This window comes from Schistocerca americana, chromosome 11, assembly GCF_021461395.2.
Source record: "Schistocerca americana isolate TAMUIC-IGC-003095 chromosome 11, iqSchAmer2.1, whole genome shotgun sequence".
Lineage (NCBI taxonomy): Eukaryota > Metazoa > Arthropoda > Insecta > Orthoptera > Acrididae > Schistocerca > Schistocerca americana.
The window spans coordinates 58143016-58168195 of record NC_060129.1 but is presented as its reverse complement, the minus strand read 5'-3'; the positions used below and the strand labels follow the sequence as shown (position 1 = coordinate 58168195).

Genomic DNA, 25180 nt, shown 5'->3' with positions numbered 1-25180 from the left:
CCATATTATCCTACTATTTCCTCTTTGCTTCATTTTCCTACTATTGAATCCTAGTCTTCTATCATAATTCAGTTTTCCTCTCACTTAACTACCCAGATAATTTCTTTTTTCTCATTGTTTTTCAGTCTCTTTATCTTCTACAGAGCTATTTAGCATTTAAACTTTACTGTTGTAGTGGACGCTGAATTTGTGTTGTATTGTGTTTATGATGCTGCTTTCATTATGGTAATCATAGGAGCTTATCTGCGTTGCTGTCATTATCATTCATTATTAGATCTACTTCTGCACTATCCTATTTGATTCTGCATTTGTAAGCATGTGCTTACTTGACCCACAGTTCTGCTCTTCTTGCCACAGCAGTTCACTAATCCCCACAGTATCTAACTGCAACCTGTATATTTCTCTTTTTAAGTTCTCTAACCTACACTATGTGATCAAAGGTACCCGAGCACCCACCTGAAAAAGACTTAAAAGTTCGTGGCGCCCTCCATCAGTAATGCTGGAATTCAATATGGTGTTGGCCCACCCTTACCCTTGTGACAGCTTCCACTCTCACAGGCATACATTCAGTCAGGTGTTGGAAGGTTTCTTTGGGAATGGCAGCCCATTCTTCATGGAGTGCTGCACCGAGCAGAGGTATCAATGTCGGTCAGTGAGGCCTGCCATGAAGTCGGTGTTCCAAAACATCACAAAGGCATTCTATAGGATTCAGTTGAGGACTATGTGCTGACCAGTCCATAACAGGGATGTTATTATCATGTAACCACTCTGCCACAGACCGTGCATTATGGACAACTGCTCGATCATGTTGAAAGATGCAATCGCCATCCCCGAATTGCTCTTCAACAGTGGGAAGCAAGAAGGTGCTTAAAACATCAATGTAGGCCTGTGCAGTGATAGTGCCATGCAAAACAAGGGGCACAAGCCCCCTCCATGAAAAAAAAACGACCACACCATAACACCACCACCTCTGAATTTTGCTGTTGGCACTACACATGGTGGCAGATTATGTTCACTGGGCATCCACCATATGCACATCCTGCCATTGGATCGCCGCATTGTGTACCTTGATTTTCACTCCACACAATGTTTTCCCACTGTTCAATCATCACCGGCCACAGTGGCCTTGCGGTTCTAGGCACTTCAGTCCGGAACCGCGGGACTGCTACGGTCGCAGGTTCGAATCCTGCCTCGGGCATGGATGTTTGTGATGTCCTCAGGTTAGTTGGGTTTAAGTAGTTCTAAGTTCTAGGGGACTGATGACCTCAGCAGTTAAGCCCCATAGTGCTCAGAGCAATTTGAACAATTTTTTGTTCAATCATCCAATGTTTACACTCCTTACACCAAGTGAGGTGTCATTTGGCATTTACTGCGTTATGTGTGGCTTATGAGCAGCCGCTTGACCATGAAATCCAAGTTTTCTCACCTCCCACCTAACTGTTATTGTACTTGCAGTGGATCCTGATGCAGTTTGTAATTCCTGTGTGATGGTGTGTATATTACACATGACGACCCTTTTCAACTGTCAGGTCAGTCAACAGATGAGGTCAACCTGTGTGCTTTTGTGCTGTACATGTCCCTTCACATTTCCACTTCACTATCACATTGGAAACTGTGGACCTAGGGATGTTTAGGAGTGTGGAAATCTCGTGTACAGGTGTTTGACACAGGTGACACCCAATCAGCTGACCATGTTCAAATTCCATGAGTTCCATCTGCTCTCTCATGATGTCTGATGACCACTGAGGTCGCTGATATTGAGTACCTGGCAGTAGGTGGCAGCACAATGCACCTCATATGAAAAACGTATGATACTTTTGATCATATAGTGTATCTACCTAATTAAGGGATCTAAGAGATCATGTTGTGACCTCTTACAATTCCAGTCTTGTTTATCTTGTTGACGGTATCCTTATGAGTATTTGCCACCCTGGGATCTGAATGTGGGGCTATTTTACTTCCAGAATACTTTACCCAACAGCCATCATCATTTAAAGAGACTCAAGAGCAGCAAGCGTTCAAGAAAAATAATAGGTGCAGTTTCTACTAGCTTTCAGCCATTTCCAGTACCAACACAGCAGGGTTGTGTTGGCTAATGTTATCACAGCAGATTGGTCAACCATCTGTTCATTGTCCCTGTAACTACAGAAAGTTTGCTGCCTGCCTTAAAAAAATTATATTTGCCTGATCTCTCCACAGATACTCCTTCATTGTGTTTGCACCAACATTACAGCTGTCCATATCATTGAGGCATTCAACCAACTCCACTTGACAAGATCCATGGTTTAGGGGAAGGTTTCACAGTTACTCAGTAGAAGTTGTCAGTTTAATGGTAAAGTGTTCTGTCTTGCAAATCACAATCATTTTATCATCAGCCAGTTTATACCCTTTTGTCATTAGTTCCTTTGCATTTTTTTACAGATTTTTCAAGTGGAAGAGTATGTAACAAGTCTTCATGTTGCATCACAGTCAACAGTCACCTTTATTGTAGCAATTTTTACTATGTGCACCCAATAAACATATCGTTTTTATTCGTGTATTGTTTTGCAAAATTGCGATGTGGCTTCCAAATATTTGTTCACCACTCAGCTTCATTCCCCCATATTTTATGCTCTCAGGGTGAAGTACTGGCAGTCACTTAAACTATGAATAAAAACCTATAGTTCACTGGAATATAATGTTGGGTAAAATAATCCAGAGGTAAAGTAGTCCCCCACTTGGATCTCTGGGTGAGGACAACTCAGGAATATGATTTCATCAGGAGAAACAAGAGTGGTGTTCTGCAGGTTGGAGAGTGCAATGTTAGATCCCTTAATCAGGCAGGTAGGTTAGGAAATGTAGAAAAGGGAGAAATGGGAAGTCTGAAGTTACATATTGTGGGGATTAGTGGACGATGGTGACATGGAGAACAGGACTTCTGGTCAGGTAAGCACGCAGTGATAAATGCCGAATCAAATAGGGGTAATGCAGGAGTAGATCTAATAATGAATTAAAAGATAGAAATGCAGATAAGCTACTATTATGACCATAAGGATTGCAGTGTCAGGGACATGATAGACACAAAGTCAACGCCCACCACAGTAGTGCAAATTTATATTTCAACTGGTTCCACATATGATGAAGAGATAGAAGAAATATATGATGAGATGAAAGACATGGGGGATTGGGATTGGAATTCGATAGTAGGAAGATGATGAGAAGAAAAATAGTAGTGAATATAGACTGTGAGAAGCAAATGTAAGAGGAAGATATCTGGTATAATATTGCCTAGAGAGTATTTTAATCATCGCTAACAGTTGGTTTATGAATTATAGAAGAAGGTTGCATGTGTGGAAGAGATCTGGAGACATTGCACAGATTCAGGGTGATCATATAATTGTAATACAGAGACTTGAGAAACAGATTTAAAACTTTAATATGGTTCTTTAGGCCAGATGTGGACTGCGACTATAATTTATTGGTTATGAACTGTAGACTAAAACTAAAGAAATAGCAAAAAGCTAGGAAATTAAGAATTTGAAACCTGTACAAGCTGTAAGAACCAGAGTTTCACGAGAGTTCTGAGGGAGCTTAGGCAAGGGCTGATTCCATGAGAGGAAAGGAATACAGCAGAAGACAAATGGGTAGCTTTGAGAGATGAAGTAGTGAATGGAACAGAGTATTACATAGATAAAAAGACAAGGCCTACTAGAAATCCTTGTAAGTCAGAGGAGACGTTGAATTTGATTATTGAAAGTAATTAGTGAAAGGAGAAAATATAAAAAAACGCAGCCAAGAAATCAGTTGAGAGGGAATTGAAACATCTAAAAAATGAGGTTGACGGAAAGTGAAAAATGGCTGATGAGCTAGGACCAAATAAGAATATAGCCTTCCGAAATGCCTTCACAAAAGAAGACGAAGTAAATATTCCAGAATTCGATTCGAGAACAGGTGCCAACATGAGTAACGTAGAAGTAAATACCCTTGGAGTAGTGAAGCAACTGAAATCGCTTGATAAAAGCAAGTCTTCTGGTCCAGACTGTATACCACTTAGGGTCCTTTCCGAGTATGCTGATGCATTAGCTCCATACTTAACAATCATATACAACCCTTCGCTCGACGAAAGATCCGTACCCAAAGACTGGAAAGTTACACAGGTCACACCAATGTTGAAGAAAGGTAGTAGGAGTAATCCACTAAATTACGGGCCCATATCGTTAACGTCGATATGGAGCAGGATTTTAGAACATAAATTCATGAATTACCTCGAAGGAAACGGTCTATTGACACACAGTCAACACGCATTTGGGAAACATCGTTCCTGTGTAATACAACTAGCTCTATATTCACATGAAGTGCTGAGTGCTATTGACAAGGGATTTCAGTACGGTTCCATATTCCTGGATTTCCGGAAGGCTTTTGAGACCGTACCACACAAGCTACTCATAGTGAAATTGCGTGCTTGTGGAATATCGTCTCAGTTATGTGACTGGATTTGCGATATCATTTCAGAAAGGTCACAGTTCGTAGTAATTGACGGAAAATCATCGAGTAAAACAGAAGTGATTTAAGGCGTTTACCAAGGTAGTGTTATAGGCCCTTTGCTGTTCCTTATCTATATAAACGATTTGGGAGACAATGTGAGCAGCCGTCTTCAGTTGTTTGCAGATGACGCTGTAAAACGATTTAGAAAAAATATCAGAATGGTGCGAAAAGTGGCAGTTGACCCTAAATAAGGAAAAGTGTGAGGTCATCCACATGAGTGCTAAAAGGAACTCGACAAACTTCGGGTACACGACAAATCAGTCTAATCTAAAAGCGGTAAATTCAACTACATACCTAGGTATTACAATTACGAACAACTTAAATTATTGGAAAGAACTCACAGAAAATGTCGTGGGGAAGGCAAACCAAAGGCTACGTTTTATTGGCAGGACACTTAGAAAATGTAACAGACCTACTAAGGAGACTGCCTACACTACACTTGTCCGTCCTCTTTTAGAATACTGCTGCATGGTGTGGGATCCTTACCAGAGAGGACTGACGGAGTACATCGAAAAAGTTCAAAGAAATGCGGCACGTTTTGTATTGTCGCGAAATATGGGAGAGAGTGTCACAGAAATGATACAGGATATGGGCTGGAAATCATTAAAAGAAAGGCATTTTTCGTTGCGACGGAATCTTCTCACGAAATTCCAGTCACTAACTTTCTCCTCCGAATGCGAAAATATTTTTTTGACACCGACCTACATAGGGAGGAACGATCACCACGATAAAATAAGGGAAATCAGAGCTCGTACGGAAAGATATAGGTGTTCCTTCTTTTCGCGAGCTATACGAGATTGGAATAATAGAGATTTGTGAAGGTGGTTCGATGAAACCTCTGCCAGGCACTTCAATGTAATTTGCAGAATATCCATGTAGATGTAAATGAAGCATATATCACTAGGGCAAAGGTAGATATGGTATATAGAAAAATTAAAGAGATTTTTGAAGAAAAGAAAAGCAGCTGCATGGATATCAAGAGCTCAGATGGAAAATCAGTACTAAGCAAAGAAATAAAAAATAAAGGTGAAATGAGTTGAGTGCATGTAGGAGCTATATGAGGGAAATGAACCTGACGGCAGTGTTATAGGGTAAGAGGAAGTAGATCAAGATGAGGCAGGAGGTACTACAGCGTGAGAAAAATTTGACAGACCACTGAAAGATCGTAAGTCAAAGCAGCCTTTGGAGTAGGTGACACACTGTGAGAACTACTAACATCCTTGGGAGAGCCAACCATGACAAAACTACTGCATTTTGTAGCAAACAACTTCAAGTTTCACATAAAAGTGTCAAGTGTCATTTTGATTCGATGTGACTACCATTTGTGATGCAGCAAAGATCCCACCAACAGTCAATTTCTTTCCACATTCATTGCAGTAAGTTGCGAGTAACTTTTGCAGAGGCAGCGTAGATTCGATTTTTCAGGTTGGCTAATTTGCTTTGTAGGAGGGGAACATACACAAGGTCCTTAATGAAACCCCAGAGAATGATATCCACTGGTCTCAAGTCTGGAAAGTGAAGCGGCTATGGGATTGGCCCTTCACAGCCAATCCAACGACCTGTGAATCGATTATCGAGGAAACCTCGAACTTCTTTGAGGTGATGCACCATACGCTTCCTGTTCGGCAAGGGCACAAAACACAACTATAGGGGTATCAGGGATGTGCTCTGGGGTTGCATGTGGAGTCAATCCAACGACCTGTGAATCGATTATCGAGGAAACCTCGAACTTCTTTGAGGTGATGCACTATACGCTTCCTGTTCGGCAAGGGCACAAAACACAACTATAGGGGTATCAGGGATGTGCTCTGGGGTTGCATGTGGAGTTTCATTGCCCCTTATTCTGCAGTTGTACGTTTGCACAATACCACTGATCTGAAATGCTGACTAATCGCTGAAGATTATTGTATTCAGGAATTTCTTACCGTCCTCTGTCCATTGCATTTTCAACACAGAATCCCTGACGAGCAACCTTATCTATATCACTAATGTGCTGTGCCATTGTGAATCTGTATGGTTTCAAGTGTGTGTAGGCAGTACTCGCCAAACAGTCCTTTGTGGAATGACAGTCTTGCAAGATGCATGTCGCATTCATTTTTGTGGGCTGGAGGCAAAGCTCTCCCTAAACTGTTCGACATAATCATCAACATTATTTATCGTACCACAATAAACAACCCGTTTGAACATAGTTTTGTGGCAAGAGTAAATTTTAGGCCTACTTGGAGGCTCTTTGGCGTATTTGGTGCGAAATTTACGCCGGCAAGTTGTTGCAGAGTTACTTTCATGAAACCAAAACCCACAGTGAGCACACTCCACACCAGCGAAAGTAGTCGACACAACTATGCACTACGCTGACGTACCTGGTGGCGCAGTAGGGTACTGATGGACTATGTGAATCAGATTCGAGGTTGTTTGCTACTAACTGGCACATCTACAAATTCTGTGTTATCTCGGTTAATTTCTATATCGTTCCAATATTGTAAAGTCATACTTGACTCACCTTGCATAATTAACATATGTACTCAGTTAAGAACTTGCATAATGCTGCAGGTGAAAACTAGTCCACAACATGTCTTATAATTGAAACAAATGGTAGTAGCTTCGTCATAAGTTGCATTGAGAAGTATCTGTTCTGTTTCTTGACAGTGACTAGTTTTGGACAATTGCGTTCATTTTCAAATCATCTGTAACTTTAACAACTACAGGTAATAGCCTATGTACAAAAATGCCCCTTGCAGTGATGATCAAAGTGGCACTATGGCTGGCTCAACTACAGTAAATGTGTGGTGTATTTACTGTTGTTTAGTCGGCCATAGTGCCACTTTGTTCATCAGTGCAGGGGCAGTTTTTGTGCGAGGCCCGACCAGAAAGTAAGTTTCCCTTTTCTTTTAAACCAAAGACAACATAGTTACATGGAAAACTCTATTGGCAACAGGTACAGAAATATTAGCTATTTTTCGATTTAGTCACCAAAAGAATTGAGACAGTTTTCATGTAGGGGGACCAACTTTGTATTCTTGTGTTGTAGAAATTTGCCGCCTGTGAATGGAACCAGCATGTGACAGTCATTTTCAGCTCTTCATCATTGTCAAAATGCTGGCCGGAGGACAGGAATTTCTTGATGTGCAAGAAAAGATGGAAATCGCAGGGAGCAAGACCAGGAATGTATGCTAGATGATCAAACAGCTCCCAACCAAACTTCTGCAAAACAGTTGCTGTGCATCAAGCCATATGGGAACGAGTATTGTCATGGATCAGCAAAACACCTGCAGTAAGCATTCCATGCGTCTTGTTCTGAATGGCATGTCACAATTTCCACATTGTCTCACAGTAATAGTCAGCATTCCCTGTTTCACCTCTGGGCAGGAAGTCAGTGAGCAGAATGACCTTCCTGGTCCGTAACACAGTGCACCTCTCTTTCTGCACAGATACATCTTGACCAGAGATCCATTGTCTTGCCAATGCATTGACTGCTGCTTGGTTTTGGGGTCAAGTGAGAAATCCATGACTCATCGCCCATGACGATCCTGTCGAGAAACTCGTCACCACCATCATAATACCACTGCAGAAATGTCAGTGCTGCTCCAGAACATTTCGTTTTGTGCTCGAATGTCATTTCTTTGGCACCTGTCTGGGTCACAATTTGTTGAACAGCAGGTGCTTACTGACAATTTTCTCTAACAGGGATCACAATGTCAGCGAAAATGGTTGCTGAGCTCCATAATAGTGAAGCGACGATTCTGCAGGATGCCCTGCTGAATTAGCTCAACCAGGTAATTATTGATGATGGACATTAGCCCACTCTGCTTTTCATCTTGGACACTTTGACGACCTTTGGCATAAAGCCAACACCATCAAGGCTCCATATGTTTGCTCATGATGTTCTGCCCATAGACCTGACGATGAATTTCGATCGGTGCTATGTTTTGTGCATTAAGGAACCTTATCACTGACTGAACCTCACAGGCGGTGGGAGAACGAATAAAAGACGCAATTTCTGGGCACTGCTGGCGCTGCACTGGCACCAGGTGGGACATGTACAGACAGCAGTTGCTTGTCACGTCATAGATCTGTTGCTCATGAGCATTTGGGAGGCTAATACATCTATTCTAAAGGAAACAACACCGGGAAACTTACTTTCTGGATGCATCTCGTACATAGGCTAACATAGGGATTTATTACATTTATGGATGGTTTGAAAATGGGCTGAGGTGTCCGAAACAAATAACCATCAAGACATAAAGAAGATACTTTTCAATGCAACTTATGATGGAGCTATACCCATTTATTTTAAATATACTTAGATATGTGAATTTCGCATTTTACCTTTTTCTGTTTACATCAGATGATTTATTGCCACTGTATGGTTCATGTTCTATCTCTTAAAACGGCCAGTGCCAATATCTTTACTGCTTAAATCACTCTCTCACAATAGTATAGACTAGTTTCACTATGGAACTGAAAAAAAGAGAGTTTGTACAACTGTAAGGAAGTGCTGCACCCTGAAAGTAAAAAAGAACTTAAAGCCTATTTAACTTCACCTCTGAAAAGACGGTGTCATTTTTAATACAGGCTGTTTAACTTCGCCTCTGGAAAGAGGGTGTCATTTTGAATACAGACATCCAATTACACTGAATGTGTCAATGTTGGCTGTGCACCACTCCAACTCTACATGTGTCATATGTTAACTGATAATTAATTATTAACCATTTATTTTTTAGTGTTGTTGTGTCAAATGTCTGTGGTTGACTAAATGTTGTGTACATGAGGGTTGTGACAAGATATGCAGTTGTTAAATTACTTCTCATTTTCAGCCACTAACCTGATGACATGCAGTTTCTAGCCACTGGAGTTAATTTGTGTTGTACAGTTGTATTGCACTGTCAGGCAATCAGATGACAATACATACATCTGGCACAGAACAAAGAAACTCCACCCACACTCAGCGCAAATTATCTCCACTTGGGGCCATGTCTCTGTGTCTCAGGCATTGATGCAGAACTTTCAAAATTATCCCTTAACAGACCACCACAATTGTCAGTGGTTGGTAGCTGAGAGGGGCAGAAAGACCATCTTTTGCTTTTCTCTTAATGATCTACGTACACAGGATTGCCACAAGTTCTAGAAATCAGGGAATTTCAAATGTGTCAGGGAAGTATGAGGAAAATTTGAAAATTTAGTTGTGAGAGTGTGATCATCTTTTCTATGTGCCTGTTTAAGGCTCTGCAATCATCTTCACAGTGAGTTGCTACCTATTCTCATTAATATTGATTCTCAGATTATTTGAACAAGTTATCTTTTGCTGATTACCACAGTCTCATTTCATCAACATGGTGTCTGTGAAATGTGAATATCTGGGCACTTGTGTGGAGTTCCATGATGGGCCAAAACGTTAGCCATTTCTGTGGGTATGTCTAACGGATTGGCCCTGCCAATCTGAAGCCCGTCATTTCTGCATCTCTCATCTACCAACCACTGTCTGTCAAATATGGTCTCACTGATCTGCCCGCAGGCTAGATCTGTTTGTGTGTGGCATAATGCTGTGGATTTTTGTGGTTTATCCTTGGACCCAGGACTCCAGTGTTCCTCAGCAGGAAATCATGGATTTCAGGAATTGTGACTGTCTCACCACATGTACATTGTACAGCGTGGCGTTTTATAGACATTTTATTTATTCTAGTACGTTTTGGCACTTCAAAAGCAGTTTATATATTAGAAGGTGTGGACGATAAGAAGAAAAAAATGTGTTAGTCACTGGCAGTTTGTATGCTATGTACTTGTGTGTTTCTTGAAAGAAAAACCACACAATACCTGTAAAATAATAGACATAACACAATGGGTAATAACTGACAATAATGAACATAGTAGAACCGACATTTTATTGACAGTCACCTATAGTGGTGTTTTACACAACTCTTCCTGGCCTTATACACTTCTTTCAAGGGGCCTACTTTTTTCTGAGGTTATTTTTGAAATCAGTGAAGGCATTTCAAATCTGTATTACAGTTCCAACGAAATGCATATGTCTGTCGCCAAATGTGTTTCGTTTTATTGAAATAAAATAACATCAGTGGTCTTAATCATACATGTATACCATTTGGCAGTACACCTCCATCTAAAAACAGTCCTTTACAAAAGATGTCCTTGTTAGTACTTAAGATTGTTGCTCACACATTTAAAAATATAGAAATCCTTACATTTTTGTCAACTTATGTCTTTACTTACCCTTGAGATCTCAAAATTTGCCAGGGAAAAATGCTAAAACTTGTCTGGACATCAGGAATATATCAGGGAATTTCACTTGGGGAAACTTGTGGCAACCCTGATATGAGAGAGCTGTATTATAGCTGCTCTCGCAAGATTTGTTTAGTCCTTGCTGTGGCAAGCATTCGAACTCCCTGTGCTGTTGCATGTTGTTCTTGGATTGTTGGGTTGTGACCAATTGAGTGATGTATACATGCAGTTCTTTTTAAGAGTGAATTCTGTAAAATTACTGGTAAATGTCATATTCCTCCCTGGACTGCGGAATTTTATTCAAATCTGTGTCATTCAGAGTAGTGATCTGAGCTCCCACAAGGAAGAATGATGAAACACTGCTACAGTCTAACAACACACAGTTTTAAATTTCTTTGCACTTGAACCTGTATAGATAAAGGGCTATGGGAAAACGAACAGAACCATTTAAAGAAAGTAAGTGATTCAGTCTATGTCACTCTTTAATATTTGGCAGAAATCAACAAAACCTATAACCAACACTCTCATTTGTCCATATACACTGATGCACCAAAGAAACTGGTATACACATGCTTATTCAAATACAGAGATATGTAAACAGGCAGAATATGACACTGCAGTCAGCAATGCCTGTATAAGACAACAAGGGTCTGGTGGAGTTGATAGATTGCTGACTGCTGCTACAGTGACAGGTTATAAAGATTTAATTGAGTTTGAAAGTGGTGTTATAGTCAGTGCATAAGCAATGGGGCACATCATATCCGAGGTAGCAATGAAGTGGGGATTTTCCCATGTTACCATTTCAGAAATGTACTGTGGATATCAGGAATCCAGTATACATCAAATCTTTGACATCACTGCAGCCATTGAAATATCCTGCAAGAACGGGACCAACATCGACTGACGAGAATCATTCAGCATGACAGAAGTGCAACCCTTCTGCAAACTGCTGCAGATTTCAATGCTGGGCCACCAACAAGTGTCAGAATGTAAATCATCCAACGAAACGTCAGTATGGGCTTTCGTAGCCAAAGGCCCAATGGTGTACCCTCGATGACTACATGATACAAAAGCTTTTCGCCTCGCCTCGCCTGGGCGACATTGGACTGTTGATGACTGGATGTTGCCTAGTGAGACGAGTCTCGTTTCAAATTGTATCAAGCGAATGGACATTTACAGATATGGAGACAGCCTCATGAACCAATGGACCCTGCGTGTCAGCAGGGGAATGTTCAAGCTGGTGGAGGCTCTGTAATAGTGTGGTGTGTGTGCAGTTGGAGTGATATGGATCCCCTGATATGTTTAGCTATTACAGGTGACACGTATGGAACCATTATCTCTGATCACCTCAATCTGTTCATGTCCATTGTGCATTCGGACAGATGTGGGCAATTGCAACAGAACAATGCAACACACCAAGCATCCAGAATATCTACAGAGTGGCTCCTAGAACACTCTTCTGAGTTTAAACACTTCCACTGGCCACCAAACTCCCCAGACATGAACATTACTGAGCATACCTGGGATCCCTTGCAATGTGTTGTACAGAAGAGATCTCCATCGCCTCATACTCATGTGGTTTTGTAGACAGTCATGCAGAATTCATGGTGTTAGTTCCCTCCAGCATCACTTCGGACGTTAGTCAAGTCCATGCCACATCGTATTGCTCCACCTCTGCTAGCTTGAGGAAGCGTTTACATGATATTAGGCAGGTGTACCAGTTTCTTTGGCCCTTCAGTGTAACTGATAATCCTTGTTTACACATATCTGTACTGCACATTTACTGGCTCAAATATCTTTAGTTATTCACTCCATGTTTTCAGTATTTCCTCTTTGCAGCCAGTAAATGGGTCCTCCTCAGAATCTGCAGATCTATGAGGCATATTCTGTATGCACCTCTGAGTCAGAGGGGTATTCCCCTCTGTATTCTTCCTAAGATTGTTACTGGCTCTCTTTGTCTGAGTTTATGTCCCCAGATACTGACTCCAAGTGAGACTAAAGTCGTCAGGATATCAACATGTTACTGTCTCACTGTGTCACATTGTGTTATTTACTAAACTGTGGCAATACTGGCAATCTTGCACATCATTCCTGGTTTTTTATTACATGTGGTTTAGTGTGATAGTCATCGTGTATGTATTATACAATTTTCCTTTCAGGTGTATGCAAGTTTTCGATTGACTCCCACATGCAGCTTGTCGCAAAAGCACTGGCACTGCACCATATTGTTTCCTATCTGTGCTCTGGAAACTGCTCTAACAAAAACCAGCTCATTGTCTGTGTATACCACAATGCTTGTTAGCTGTTGACAAGTTTCCAGTATTTAGGAAGGGATTTTATAAATATGTCCCAATAAATAGGACACGCATGAATCTGTGTTAGTACTGCTTGGTTATGCTTCATAATTTTCTCGAATTTGGACTTGCTTCTTAAATTCTGCTACAGTTCATTCATATCTTTGATTATGGGTTCCTCCAGTCTTTCTTGTTTTGAGCTGATCTGTGCTGTCCAACTTCCGAGGCATTATCTCCAGATACCTTGAAATCATGTAAGCGCATCTGGGAAGGCTTGAAGGCTATTCCCCTCATCTATTCCCTTGCACTGTCATTGTTTTGTACTGATATATTGAATTGCATTCAGCAGCACATGGTTAAACATTCCAATTTTAATGTCTCGAATAATTTTTACAAAATTACCACAGCTCACTATTTCTCAGTTACCATGAGCAACAAAACTAAGATGTGACCAAAGTATCAATGGAGCAACATACCATCATTTAATGACACAAACCATACATGTTAGCTGTAGCACAGTAATTGAGTGCAGTGGGATATTAATGAGTAACACTCAAAGAACACCATAAGACTAGTACTGAATAGTAGAACAATTATACTTTGAATTAGTACATACTCTACCCATGGGCATATTGCTGCCAATTTGAACATAAAAGACTAAATACATGACTGTATAGCATGGACTCACTGCCACTAATTCCTGCACAACATAGAAACGCAATTCATGTACAGAATGTTATAACACATATTACAGTTAACTTGACTACATGCCTTACTTTCATTGAGATTTTCATAGAGCAGCTTTTGTATATCGAGCCGAAATCCAATGCAGTTCTAAACAGCACAAGCTTTGAAATAACTGTGGAGGATCTGGCTACAAACGAAATATACTGAGCCTATAAACAATAAGAGAATGTGAATGTTTGTATACATATTTTTGAAAGATTTTCCCATTGTAATTAAGAATTTGTTGGGTGATGGAATTATATTTATCTGAGTCTAGCAAATTTTATATTTACTACCCTTCTCATCATGTTTCAGGATGATTAAAACGACTAGTGAGACTGGTAGCATTGCATTTGAAGAAACACATCTGCAGGGAGTGACTGGTGATAAGCTGGACTTTGCTGCAGAGAAATCATCAAATTTGCAGAACAGTGCATTATCCAATAGAAGTAGTAACTGCTTAAAGGAAAAAGAAATTCAAGACTTCACATGCAGTTCATGCAGCGAAACTTTTTCATCAAAATACAATCTCATAATGCATGTGTTCATTCACATTGATGGTGTTCAGCCACCTGCACATATCTGTATGAGGTGTGGTGATGTTTTTCTCACCCATGAGAGCCTTAGCGAGCATTCAATGGTGCAGAGAGAAATTAGTCAAGGAGAATATAATCAGTGTACTACACATTCTAATGAATGTGCTAGTTTCCACCCCTGCAAAGTAATGTGTTCTGGCAAGAGGGCTCTCGAGTGTGATAATTCTAACAGATCCTTTATTACTGCTGATAGTCTCAGACCAGACAGATCTGGTGTTTGTGGGGAATCATTTAGTCATTCTGGTGGTCTGAAGAGTTACTCAAAAGTATGTGCTAGCGAAAGGCGACATAAGTGTGAGGTATGTGGGAAAGCCTTCTCTCACGCTGGCGATCTAAGAAGACATGCATTTCTACATACCGGTGAGAGACCCCACGAATGTGGCGTGTGCGGAAAATCGTTCACTATGGCGTATCATCTGAAGCTGCACTCATTTCTGCATACTGGCGAGAGACCACATAGATGTGACGTGTGTGGGAAATCGTATACAGACTCAGGTCATCTTAGGAGGCATGTTTTAACACATACTGGCGAAAAACCACACAAATGTTTAGTCTGCGGAAAATCATTCACAGAGTCTGGTACACTCAAGAAACACATCTTAATACACACTGGAGAAAGACCACACAAATGTGACGTATGTGGTGAATCCTTCAGTCAGTCTGGTCATCTTAAAACTCATTCTATAATACATACTGGCGAGAGGACACACAAATGTTCCACGTGTGGGAAATCTTTTACTCTGTCACGGCATCTCAAGAGACACACATTAACACATACTGGCGAGAGACCGCACAAATGTAACGTTTGTGGGAAATGCTTTGCGGATTCTGGTAGTCTGAAGGCACATACATTAATACATATTGGCCGTATATTACACAAATGTGACGTTTGCGGGAAAGCGTTTACTCGCTCAAATAACCTTAAGATGCATTCTCTAATACATACTGGTAAGAGACCCCACAAATGTGTAGTCTGTGGGAAATCTTTTACTCAGGCTGGTAACCTAAAGGCACATTTACTTACACACTCTGGTGAGAGACCCTACAAATGTGATGTCTGCGGGAAATCATATACTCAGTCTAGTGGTCTCAAGACTCATGCTGCAACACATATTGGTCAACCTACACGAACCCAGTCATAGAGATGATAATCGATTAGCTCAACAGAAACACTTTCGTTCATTCAGGAGAAAAATCTCATAATTTATATTACTGGCCACCATGAACTATCTTACTAGATGTTCAGTAATGTGTGCTGGAGGCAGAAGACAGAAATATGGTTATTAGCTATAGTGATAGACTTCTCACTGATGTTACTAGGCTTCTATATGAGTATATATCTGAGAAAATTAAACAGTTTAATTATGAGACCAAATCCTTTGGTGAGACTAGTAAATCGTTTGGCAATGTATCTGTGATTTGTGTTGGTGGATCATACAACTGGTTGTTACAAAATACATTTTACTGTCTGCAAGTCTTGGATCACAGTGTATGGAAGAAGTTGTAATAGATGTGCAAGTATAATGTCATGTGTGGAAATATATACCACTAATTGAAAAAGAAAATTTGTAACTAGAGTTATCAAAATATGCCGTGTGTTAAATCTGATGGAAAGTAGCCCCATATAAGAAAGCATTTATGCAACAAATAATTTTTACGTATGTTAATTTCTCTATAGCAAAATTCTTAATATCCCCTCTGAAATACGTTTGAGCAAAGTACACCTTGAATATTGCTAGTGTGCCATATTTTGCTTCCAAGTAGAACAGTTTCACTTCTATTGGCAACTACCATATGTTATGATTTGAGGTATTTTTCTAAAAATCTCGTATTGGCATTCATTATGAACCACATCAAAAGCTTTTCAACATAATTGTTTGGATGTCATGAGATTTATTTGGTAGCTTCACGAAAATAATTTGTGAGACTGAGTGCTTAATTGACGGCTGAATGCACATTACCCACATGTTAGAAGTATAATATTTATGTAATACACATGCATGTGCATATATTGTATCACTATCTAGTTTTAGTATAACAACAATGAAGAAGTCACCATGGAGTATTGTAATAGTAGCTGCTGGTCAGTAAAAACGATGTGGTAACACATGGGTCAGACTAACATTTACACAGAAGGATTGCAAGACAGGCTAGCCATATTCAGCAGAAAACTTCACTACGCAGCAGTAACAACTGTAGTGGATCGGCCAATGTCATCACACCAGGGCAAGACTCTTGTTGCCTGATGTATGACTGTGTGTGGTGTTTTAGTGCAGCAAATGTGCTGCGGAGAGATATTAATAGGGCTTTGACATGGAATGCTTCAGAGTCCAGCAACACCACCATGATGCTAGATGATGAGACAACTGGTCACTGATAGCTACAGCCAGTCATTTGAGACTGGATCAGGCCTGCACTGCGTCTCCATGCATGTCTTGATGCCACAGTCCTGCTGACCTGCTGCCTGACGTGTGCCAGAGTGCAATGGGTTACATCCAGTGCATGATAATCTTCCCTTAACCCTGTGGTGGATGCAAACCTCACCTGAGTTCAGGTGTTCACAACTGCAAAATGCAGCTGCAGCAAACCATGGAGTGTGCCACAGATGCCAAGACCATGGCCCATTGTAGGCTGTCCATCACTCAGCTTGACACCAGCATCTCAGGGTACAAGGAGCCACATGCAAGCCTTCACCAGACTGGGGCATGTCTGTGTACAGAGTGCTGCAAATTGCACTTCAGAACTGCAAATATGGACTACCATCATCTGTATAATGGAATGATGACAATGAAAATTTGTGCCAGACCACGACTTGAAACTGAATTTACCATTTATCATAAGCAGTTACCATTCGGCTATTTGAGCACAATTCACATCCAGACATGAACTACCACATTTCATCAACCATGCATCTAAATCCTGTGCTTGTACTGTCATTATGTATATTCTTATAAATTTTACTTGAAAGTCTGCCTATAAATACAATATTGTAGTGCTTGTGATATTCTGAATTATGAAGGGAAGTTCCCTTGGACATGCATGCACTCTACAGAGCAGTGCCAGGACATCTGTCATCACCATCAGTGAATAGTGGAGGGTGTACCATCCACTGCAGCATGACATTCAAACCACAGCCTGTGATATCTTCATTATATTGAGTGAGACTGCTCATTATGTTCTGGTGATAAAAAGGGGCAAGAGTTAAGGGTCATGATAACTGTAGAGTTTCTTTTGCGAGGCTGGAAAAACTGGTAGACATCCCTTAGCTTAAGAGTTACTTCTAGATCAATGCTTAGAGATGGTGTGTTGCATGCAGTGCAATTTACTTGGGCATTTAGCCCTTTATACTGGATCTGTGGCAGCTGTTTGTTTCTGGTGTCGCCAATCTGTACATACAGCAAGGCAGTGTAGGGAGTCCAGGTGGCTCATAATTATAGATGGGAAGATAAGTTTGTAATACTGCCAGCAGCTCAGCAGCGTCATTCTATTGCCTTGCAAGCATAGGTAGTCATCAGATGATGAACTCCACTGGAGCAAGTAGCATGAGCCCATTGCCACTCTGCAACCATTATTTGCACTTGTTTGAAAGGTACCAGTGAGTGCCTTATGTGCAACTGGTGGTGTTGTTTCGTCATTTCTGTAAATAGTTTACTTCACAGTTCATTTCGTTTCGTTGTTTTTAATGTGTGTTTGCTTCTGTTTCGTTTTAAACAACATCAAGTTCAGGGTGTATTGACAGCCCAACATGCAAATGGAAACAGAGGAAGAGTTCTGTACAACCAGGCTTGTGGATTTCTGTGTTCAGTGAGGAATACTTAAGAAAAGGACAGGAAAAAGGTGAGTCCCTATTTCCTGTTGGTCAGGTTGTTAAGAGGACTACAACAGCATTGAAAATAAACAAGAACACTGTTGTAATGATAGAGAACTGTACAGTATAGATTGTGATGAGAGTGGCACAAGCGCATACACCACAAAAGAAGCACCCAAGAAAGAAACAAATGGAAGCTTTAGACAATTTTGAGAAAGGCGATTTCGTCAATTATAAGAGAACAGAATATCCCACTATCTAAATTAATCACGTCACTTCAGAAAAACTATCTTTTTAAAGGAAGCAAATTTTCATTGTGTACAGTGCTGAAAATTACAGGATTCAATAGTTCTGTCTCTTATGGACACAAAATATTAATGGAAAGGACATAGATTGTTGCTTGGTAGTGCATATTTCTGCAGGGGATAATGGGTGTGTTTTCGAAAATATAGTGGGATAGATGAAACCTGGATTAATGCCAGCCACTCATTACATGGAGGCTGGTGTGATGGATTGCCTGAAGGCCTATGAGAGTTACTGTTCAAAAACGATGGGAACTTATTATTTTACATGCAGGTACATTGGAAAATTTTGTGCTAAACTACCTATTAATGTTTCGTTCAAAAAAAGACATGTGATTACAATGACGATATTAACGGTGTAATTTTTCAAAAATAATTGAAGAAATTGCTTATAACAAATCTTAGAAGTCCACATTGATTGTTATGGGTAATGCACATATCATTGCGGGCTTATGGTAAGACACCAACTTTGACAGCAAAAAACAATATTACACTTTGGCTGATACGTCGAATATTGGATTTCAGAGGAGATTAAAGGAAGGATGAAGTGCTCGAAATTGTGACACAAAGGAAACCACAATTTCCAACATACATAACTGTTAGATGGGATGGCGTATGAAGTTCTTCAGCTTCCTCCTCAGTATTCTTATTCAATGCATTTTACGGGATATGGGTGCAAATGAGAAATTATGTTGTCGCCAACAATAAAAAATTCAACATCTTTGAGTTGGAAAATCTCCTTGTAGCAACTGGCAGTCAAGTGACAAGGGAAAGATCGACGAAAATTGTGAACATCACTGTCATCAGAGTGGAACCCAAAACTGAAGGTGTGGAAGAATGCACCGAAAATGTACTTACACATCTTGAAGAGAGCAGTGATGGTTCAGGCAGTGCTGAAGAAGACTAAATCAGATTCTGACAGTCATATGAATGATATTTTCCCTTTAGAGTAAGTACAACACTCTCAAGAATGTAGTGAGGGGGCATGGCATCTATCTGTCGTCATATTGTGAGTTCTTTCTTCGGATTATAACAGTTAATATCCAGCTTTTGTCAGCATTCATGACCACAGCCACTACTACTCAATCAAATAGCTCCTCAGTTGGCCTCACAAGGGCTGAGTGCACCCCACTTGCCAACGATACTTGTTGGACTTGGAGGGTCAACCATCCAAGTGCTAAAAGTGTTAACCAAGTCTGACATGACAGTGCTCAACTTCGTTGATCTGACAGAAATTGGTGTTACCACAGTGACAAGGCTCTTTGTTAACTGTTAACATAATGAAAAATTGTTCTGTCACTCACAGTAGAACTAATTAATACGGCTAATATTTAACAATAGAAACAAAAGATGGGAATGTTCGATGATTTGTGAAACGAGTTTTCATTTGTATTGTGAAGCTACTACAAATAACTTTGATAGTTTAGTATACTGGATACTAATTAGCTCTCTACAATTTTTCGAGCTCATACGTGGCAGATAGCAACTGTAAATAAATCAATATGTACAAATAAGACCAACAGATTGTCAACACTTTTGTTCAGCTGCGAGAGAACATGAATAGTAGTGACTGGACATGGAGTGCGATAAGCCACATTTGGTCACATCACCATCTGCCTACGTGCACTGTCGATACCAATCACTCATCTTGCAGGCTCTAGACGGAATAAATGAGTGTAGTAATCTGGGTAGCTGAGGAGTAATCTATCTGTGTTACTGTTGGTGCGGCTGTGTCAGTAAAAGTGCGCAAGGATGATGCAATGGCGAAATCGGAAACACAACATTCACTGGTGAGGAATCTAAACAATCGTTAGTTAATCAGCTGGTGCAATTAAGGACAGAGAAAACATTCATGAGTTATAAGCTAGCAGAGGGGGATGACGAGTGCGGGTTGTTGAAATCACAGAGTCTAGGAGTCACTACAGCTGTAGTGATCCTTGTTACTTCCTTTTCCAGTAGGTTGTCTGGGGGTGTGTTGCCATTTGTTGAGGAAACCATGTATTCAGCTGATAGCACAAGGAGTTGTTGTTAATAACAACAGTGGACCAGTCAGGGGAAGCAGAATCATTTCTGTGATGCCCAGAAGCACTGGACATGATAGAAACTTTCGAGTAACTCAGGCAGGGATTGGTACAGAGGTATAGGAAGCAAAATAGTGTACCATTTCTCTGCAAACAATGGAGTGATATTTCCAGGGCGCATAATGAAGCCATAGGAAATTGTTTTGATAGAACTGGAAAGCTTAATGTGCACACATGAGTTGGCTAGAAGTGAGAAGGCAAACAAGGAAGCTGAGCAAAGGGCAACTCATGGTTTTGTGAGAGTACTGCACCAGAAATGTCTGGGATGGTACAAACTGGACTGCCTAGGAATCTTGGAGTAGACTGCAGCTATGATAGGCGCAAGAGGTTGTTGAGATGTGTACAACAAATATAAGATGTTTTAATTGTGGGCAGATGGGGCTTGTGCAAAGGCAGTTCCGCCAGCCACATAATATAAGGGGTGGACTGAACTAGCAGCAGTTTGGTGAGAGTGGTAACAAGCACCCACTGAACTTACATTCGAATCCCATACCTGCCAAAAGGAGGGTACAGTAAAACCAATGGCTGTGAATATGAAAGTGGGGCGAAATGTACCATAGTGGGTGTAACAGAGAGTAATGAGTGGGCACAGAGATGCACATATGTGTGATCTCGAGAGGTACTGTGGGTAAGAGAGAACGAAATCCACCGTCTTGTGTGGGTGGGTGATAATGATAAATGGCCACTGGGGTTGATAACGGTGAATTTTCAAATGGTGAATTTTCAACTATAACTCACATCATGTAGGAAGGCGGCCCTATTTGCAGCCATTCTGTGCATCCCCTACTGCTAGTAGCCAATAAGATTCATTCTCTTTCCGAGCAGACAGCTGTGAGTTACAAACTGCATTGTGAGGATCTCTCTCCCACATGCTACACTGTTGTCGTATTTTGCGACAGTGCTGTTTCACTCACAGAGCGACCGAATTATTCACTCAGATGTTGATGTTACTTTCTTGTAGCAGTATAGCTTTGAATGTGTATCTGGAAACGTTTTAGTGTGATCTCCAAATGAAAATGTATGTGACTGCAATAAACATGAAGTTCCTCACATGTAACCTGAGTTAAATTGTATGCCTATGGAGTCGTAGTCGTACAACTGGTTTTGTGGTTTCCTGTCAGAAAGATCACTGTATGTAATAATCGATGGAAAATCATGGAGTAAAACAGAAGTGCTAAACGTGATATCTGGCGTTTGCAAGGAAGTGTTACAGGCGCTCCTCTCTGTCTGCTCTAATAAACGATTTAGGAGACAATCTGAGAAGCCATCTTACACTGTTTGCAGATGATGCTATTATTTGCCGTCTTATAAAGTCATCAGAGATTTTAAAAAATTAGAAAACGACTTAGCCAAGACATCTGTGTGGTGAAAAAAGTAGCAATAGACACTAAATAATGAAAAGTCTGAAATCATCCACGAGTATGAAAGAAATCCACTAAATTCGCTTTACAGAATAAAAAACACTATTTTAAGGGTTGTCCATCTACATGGATACTCTGAAAATCACATTTAAGTGCGTAGCAGATGGTTCATTGAACCACCTTAACAATTCTCTTTTATTTCAATCTCGTATAGTGTGCGGAAATAACAAACACCTATATCTTTCTGTATGTGGTCTGATTCCCTTTATTTTATCATGGTGATCGTTTCTCCCTATGAAGTTCAACGTCAACAAAATATTTTCACATTCGGAGGAGAAGGTTGGTGACTGGAATTACGTGAAATAGAGTCCTCCACAACAAAAAACTCCTTTGTTTTAATGATGTCCATTCCAAATCCTATATAATTTGTGACACTGTCTCGCTTATTTCGCGATAATACAAAACGTATTGCCCTTCTTTTTTCGATGTACTCCATCAGTCCTATCTGGTAAGGACCCGACACTGTGCAGCAGTATTCTAAAAGAGGACAGACAATTATAGTGTAGGCACTCTCCTTAGTAGATCTGTTACGTTTTCTAAGTGTCCTGCCAATAAAACGCAGTCTTTGGTTAGTTTTCGCCACTACATTTTCTGTGTGTTCCTTCCAATTTAAGTTACAGGTAACTATAATTCCTAGGTATTTAATTCAATTTACGGCCCGTAAATTTGACTGATTTATTATGTAACTAAAGTTTAACAGATCCCTTTTAACACTCATGTGGATGACCTCACATTTTTCGTTGTTAGGGTAGACTGCCAATTTTCGCACCATACAGATATCTTTTCTAAATAGTTTTGCAATTTGTTTTGATCTTCTGATGACTTTACTAGTTGATAAACGACAGCATCATCTGCAAACAACCTAACATGGCTGCACAGATTGTACCCAAATCATTTACATCGGTAAGGAACACCAAAGGGCCTATAACACTATCTTGGGGAGCGCCAGAAGTCACTTCTATCTCGATGACTTTTGTCAGTTACTACAAACTGTGACCTTTCTGGCAGGAAATCACGAATGCAGTCACATAACTGAGATGATATTCCATAAGCACGCAATCTCAGTACAGGCCGGTTGTGTGGTACAGTGTAAAATGCCTTCCAGAAATACGGAATCAATTTGAAATCCCTTGTGTATAGCACTCAGCAGTTAGTGCAAGTAAAGATCCAGTTGTGTTTCACAAGAATGATGTTGAGTGTGTAAGTAGACCGCTTTCTTGGAGGTATTTCATAATGTTCTAACACAATATATGTTCAAAAATCCTGCTGCATGTCGACGTTAATTATATGGGCCTTTAATGTAGTGGATTACTTCTACTACCTTTCTTGAATATTGGTATGACCTGTGCAACTTTCCAGGCTTTGTGTATGGATCTTTCGTCGAGTGAATTGTTGTATGTGACTGTTAGGTGTGAAGCTTTTAAATCAGCATAATCCGAAGGGAACCTAATTGGTATACATTCTGGACCAGAAGACTTGTTTTAATTAAGTAATTTTAGTTACTCCTCCAAGGATATATACTTCTACGTTATTCACGTTGAAAGCTGTTCTTGATTCAAATTCTGGAATATTTACTTCGTCTTCTTTTGTGAAGGCATTTTGGAAGGCTGTGTTTAGTAACTCTGCTTTAGCAGCATTGTCTTCGATAGTACCTCCATTGCAATCGTGCAGAGAAGGCATTGATTGTGTCTTTCCGCCAGCATACGTCACATATGACCACAATCTCTGGATTTTCCCCCAGGTTTCTGGAAAACTTATAAGCATCTCGCATTGAAGTTCGCGCTAAATTTCCAGCTTCTGTAAAAGATCGCCAATCTTGGAGATTTTGCGTTTGTTTAAATTTGGCATGTTTTTTTCATTGTCTCTGCAACAGTGTTCGTACCCATTTTGTGTTCCAAGGAGGATCACCTCCGTCGTTGTTAATTTATTTGGTATAAATCTCTCAATTGCTGCCGATACTATTTCTTTGAATTCAACGGACATCTGGTCTACACTTATAATGTTTGGGAGGAGTGGAGATGGTCTCTCAGTAAGGCGTCAAGTGAATTTGTATCTGCTTCTTTGAATAGATATATTTTTCGTTTATATTTGTAGGATTTGGGGGTTGCAATATTCAGTCTCGCTACGTCAACCCTGTGTTCACTAATCGCTGTATTCATTTTGATGCTCGTTATTAACTCAGGAGTATTAGTTGCTAAGAGATCGAGTGTGTTTTCACAACCGTTTACTATTTGCATCTGTTCATGAATTAAATGCTCGAAATAATATTCAGAGAATGCGTTTAGCACAATTTCGGATGATGTTTTATGCATACTTGCGGAATTAAATATGTATTTTCGCCGACATATCAAGGGTAAATTAAAGTCAACTCCTACTATAACTGTATGACTCGTGTACGTATTTAAAATAGAACTCAGGTTTTCTTTGAACCTCTCAGCAATTGTATCATCTGAATTGGGAGGTTGGTAAAAGAATCCAATTATTATTTTATTCCAGTTGCCAACAATGATCTGCCTATATTAACTCACAGGTACTATATACTTCAATTTTGCGACAAGATAAATTATTTCTAACAACAACAAACACGCTACCTTCAACTGCGTTTAGCCTATCCTTTCGGAACACAATTAGGTCCTTCGCAAAAATTTCGGCTGAACTTATCTCTGGCTTCAGTGCCTATGACGATTTGAGCATCAGTGCTTTCTACTGGCGCTTGGAGCTCTGGTACTTTCCCAACACAGCTACGACAGTTTTCAACTGTTATACCAATGGCTCCTGTATCTACATTCTTCCTGTGCTTGGTCTGCACTCTTTGTGACTGAAGACCTTTTTGCGTTTTCCCGAGACCTTATAACCCTCTAACCGCCCAGTCCAGGTCACACAGCCTCTGCTACCCATGTAGCCACTTCTTGTGTGTAATGAACTTCTGACCTATGCAGCGGAACCTGAGACCCAACCACCCTGTGGCGCAAGTCGAGGAATCTGCAACCTACATGGTCGCAGAACTGTCTGAGCCTCTGATTCAGACCCTGCATTTGGCTCTGTACCAGAGGTCAACAATCAGTCCTGTTGACTATGTTGCAAGTGGTCAGCTCTGCTTTTATCTTGCAAGCAAAACTGTCAGCCTTTCTCACTTCTGTTAGCTGCTCGAAACCAAAGAGAATCTCTTCCGATACAAAGTGACATACACCTTG

At 40.4% G+C, this 25180-nt stretch overlaps 1 protein-coding gene across 3 annotated transcripts in view; it reads left to right on the top strand.

The window, feature by feature from the left end:
* The window catches only part of LOC124553758 (zinc finger protein 708-like), a 234375-nt gene that overhangs the window by 144105 nt on the left and 65090 nt on the right, over positions 1-25180 (top strand). Inside the window, exon 9 of one of the 3 annotated variants that reach the window (XM_047127693.1) lies at positions 14094-15979. The exons of 1 other annotated variant lie outside the window; for it this stretch is intronic. In XM_047127693.1, the coding sequence (XP_046983649.1) occupies positions 14094-15516 (1423 nt within the window). In that variant the 3' untranslated portion in view covers positions 15517-15979. Of the gene's footprint in view, positions 1-14093; positions 15980-25180 lie in introns of those variants that run through there. One more of the 3 variants, XM_047127692.1, reaches the window with a different exon arrangement.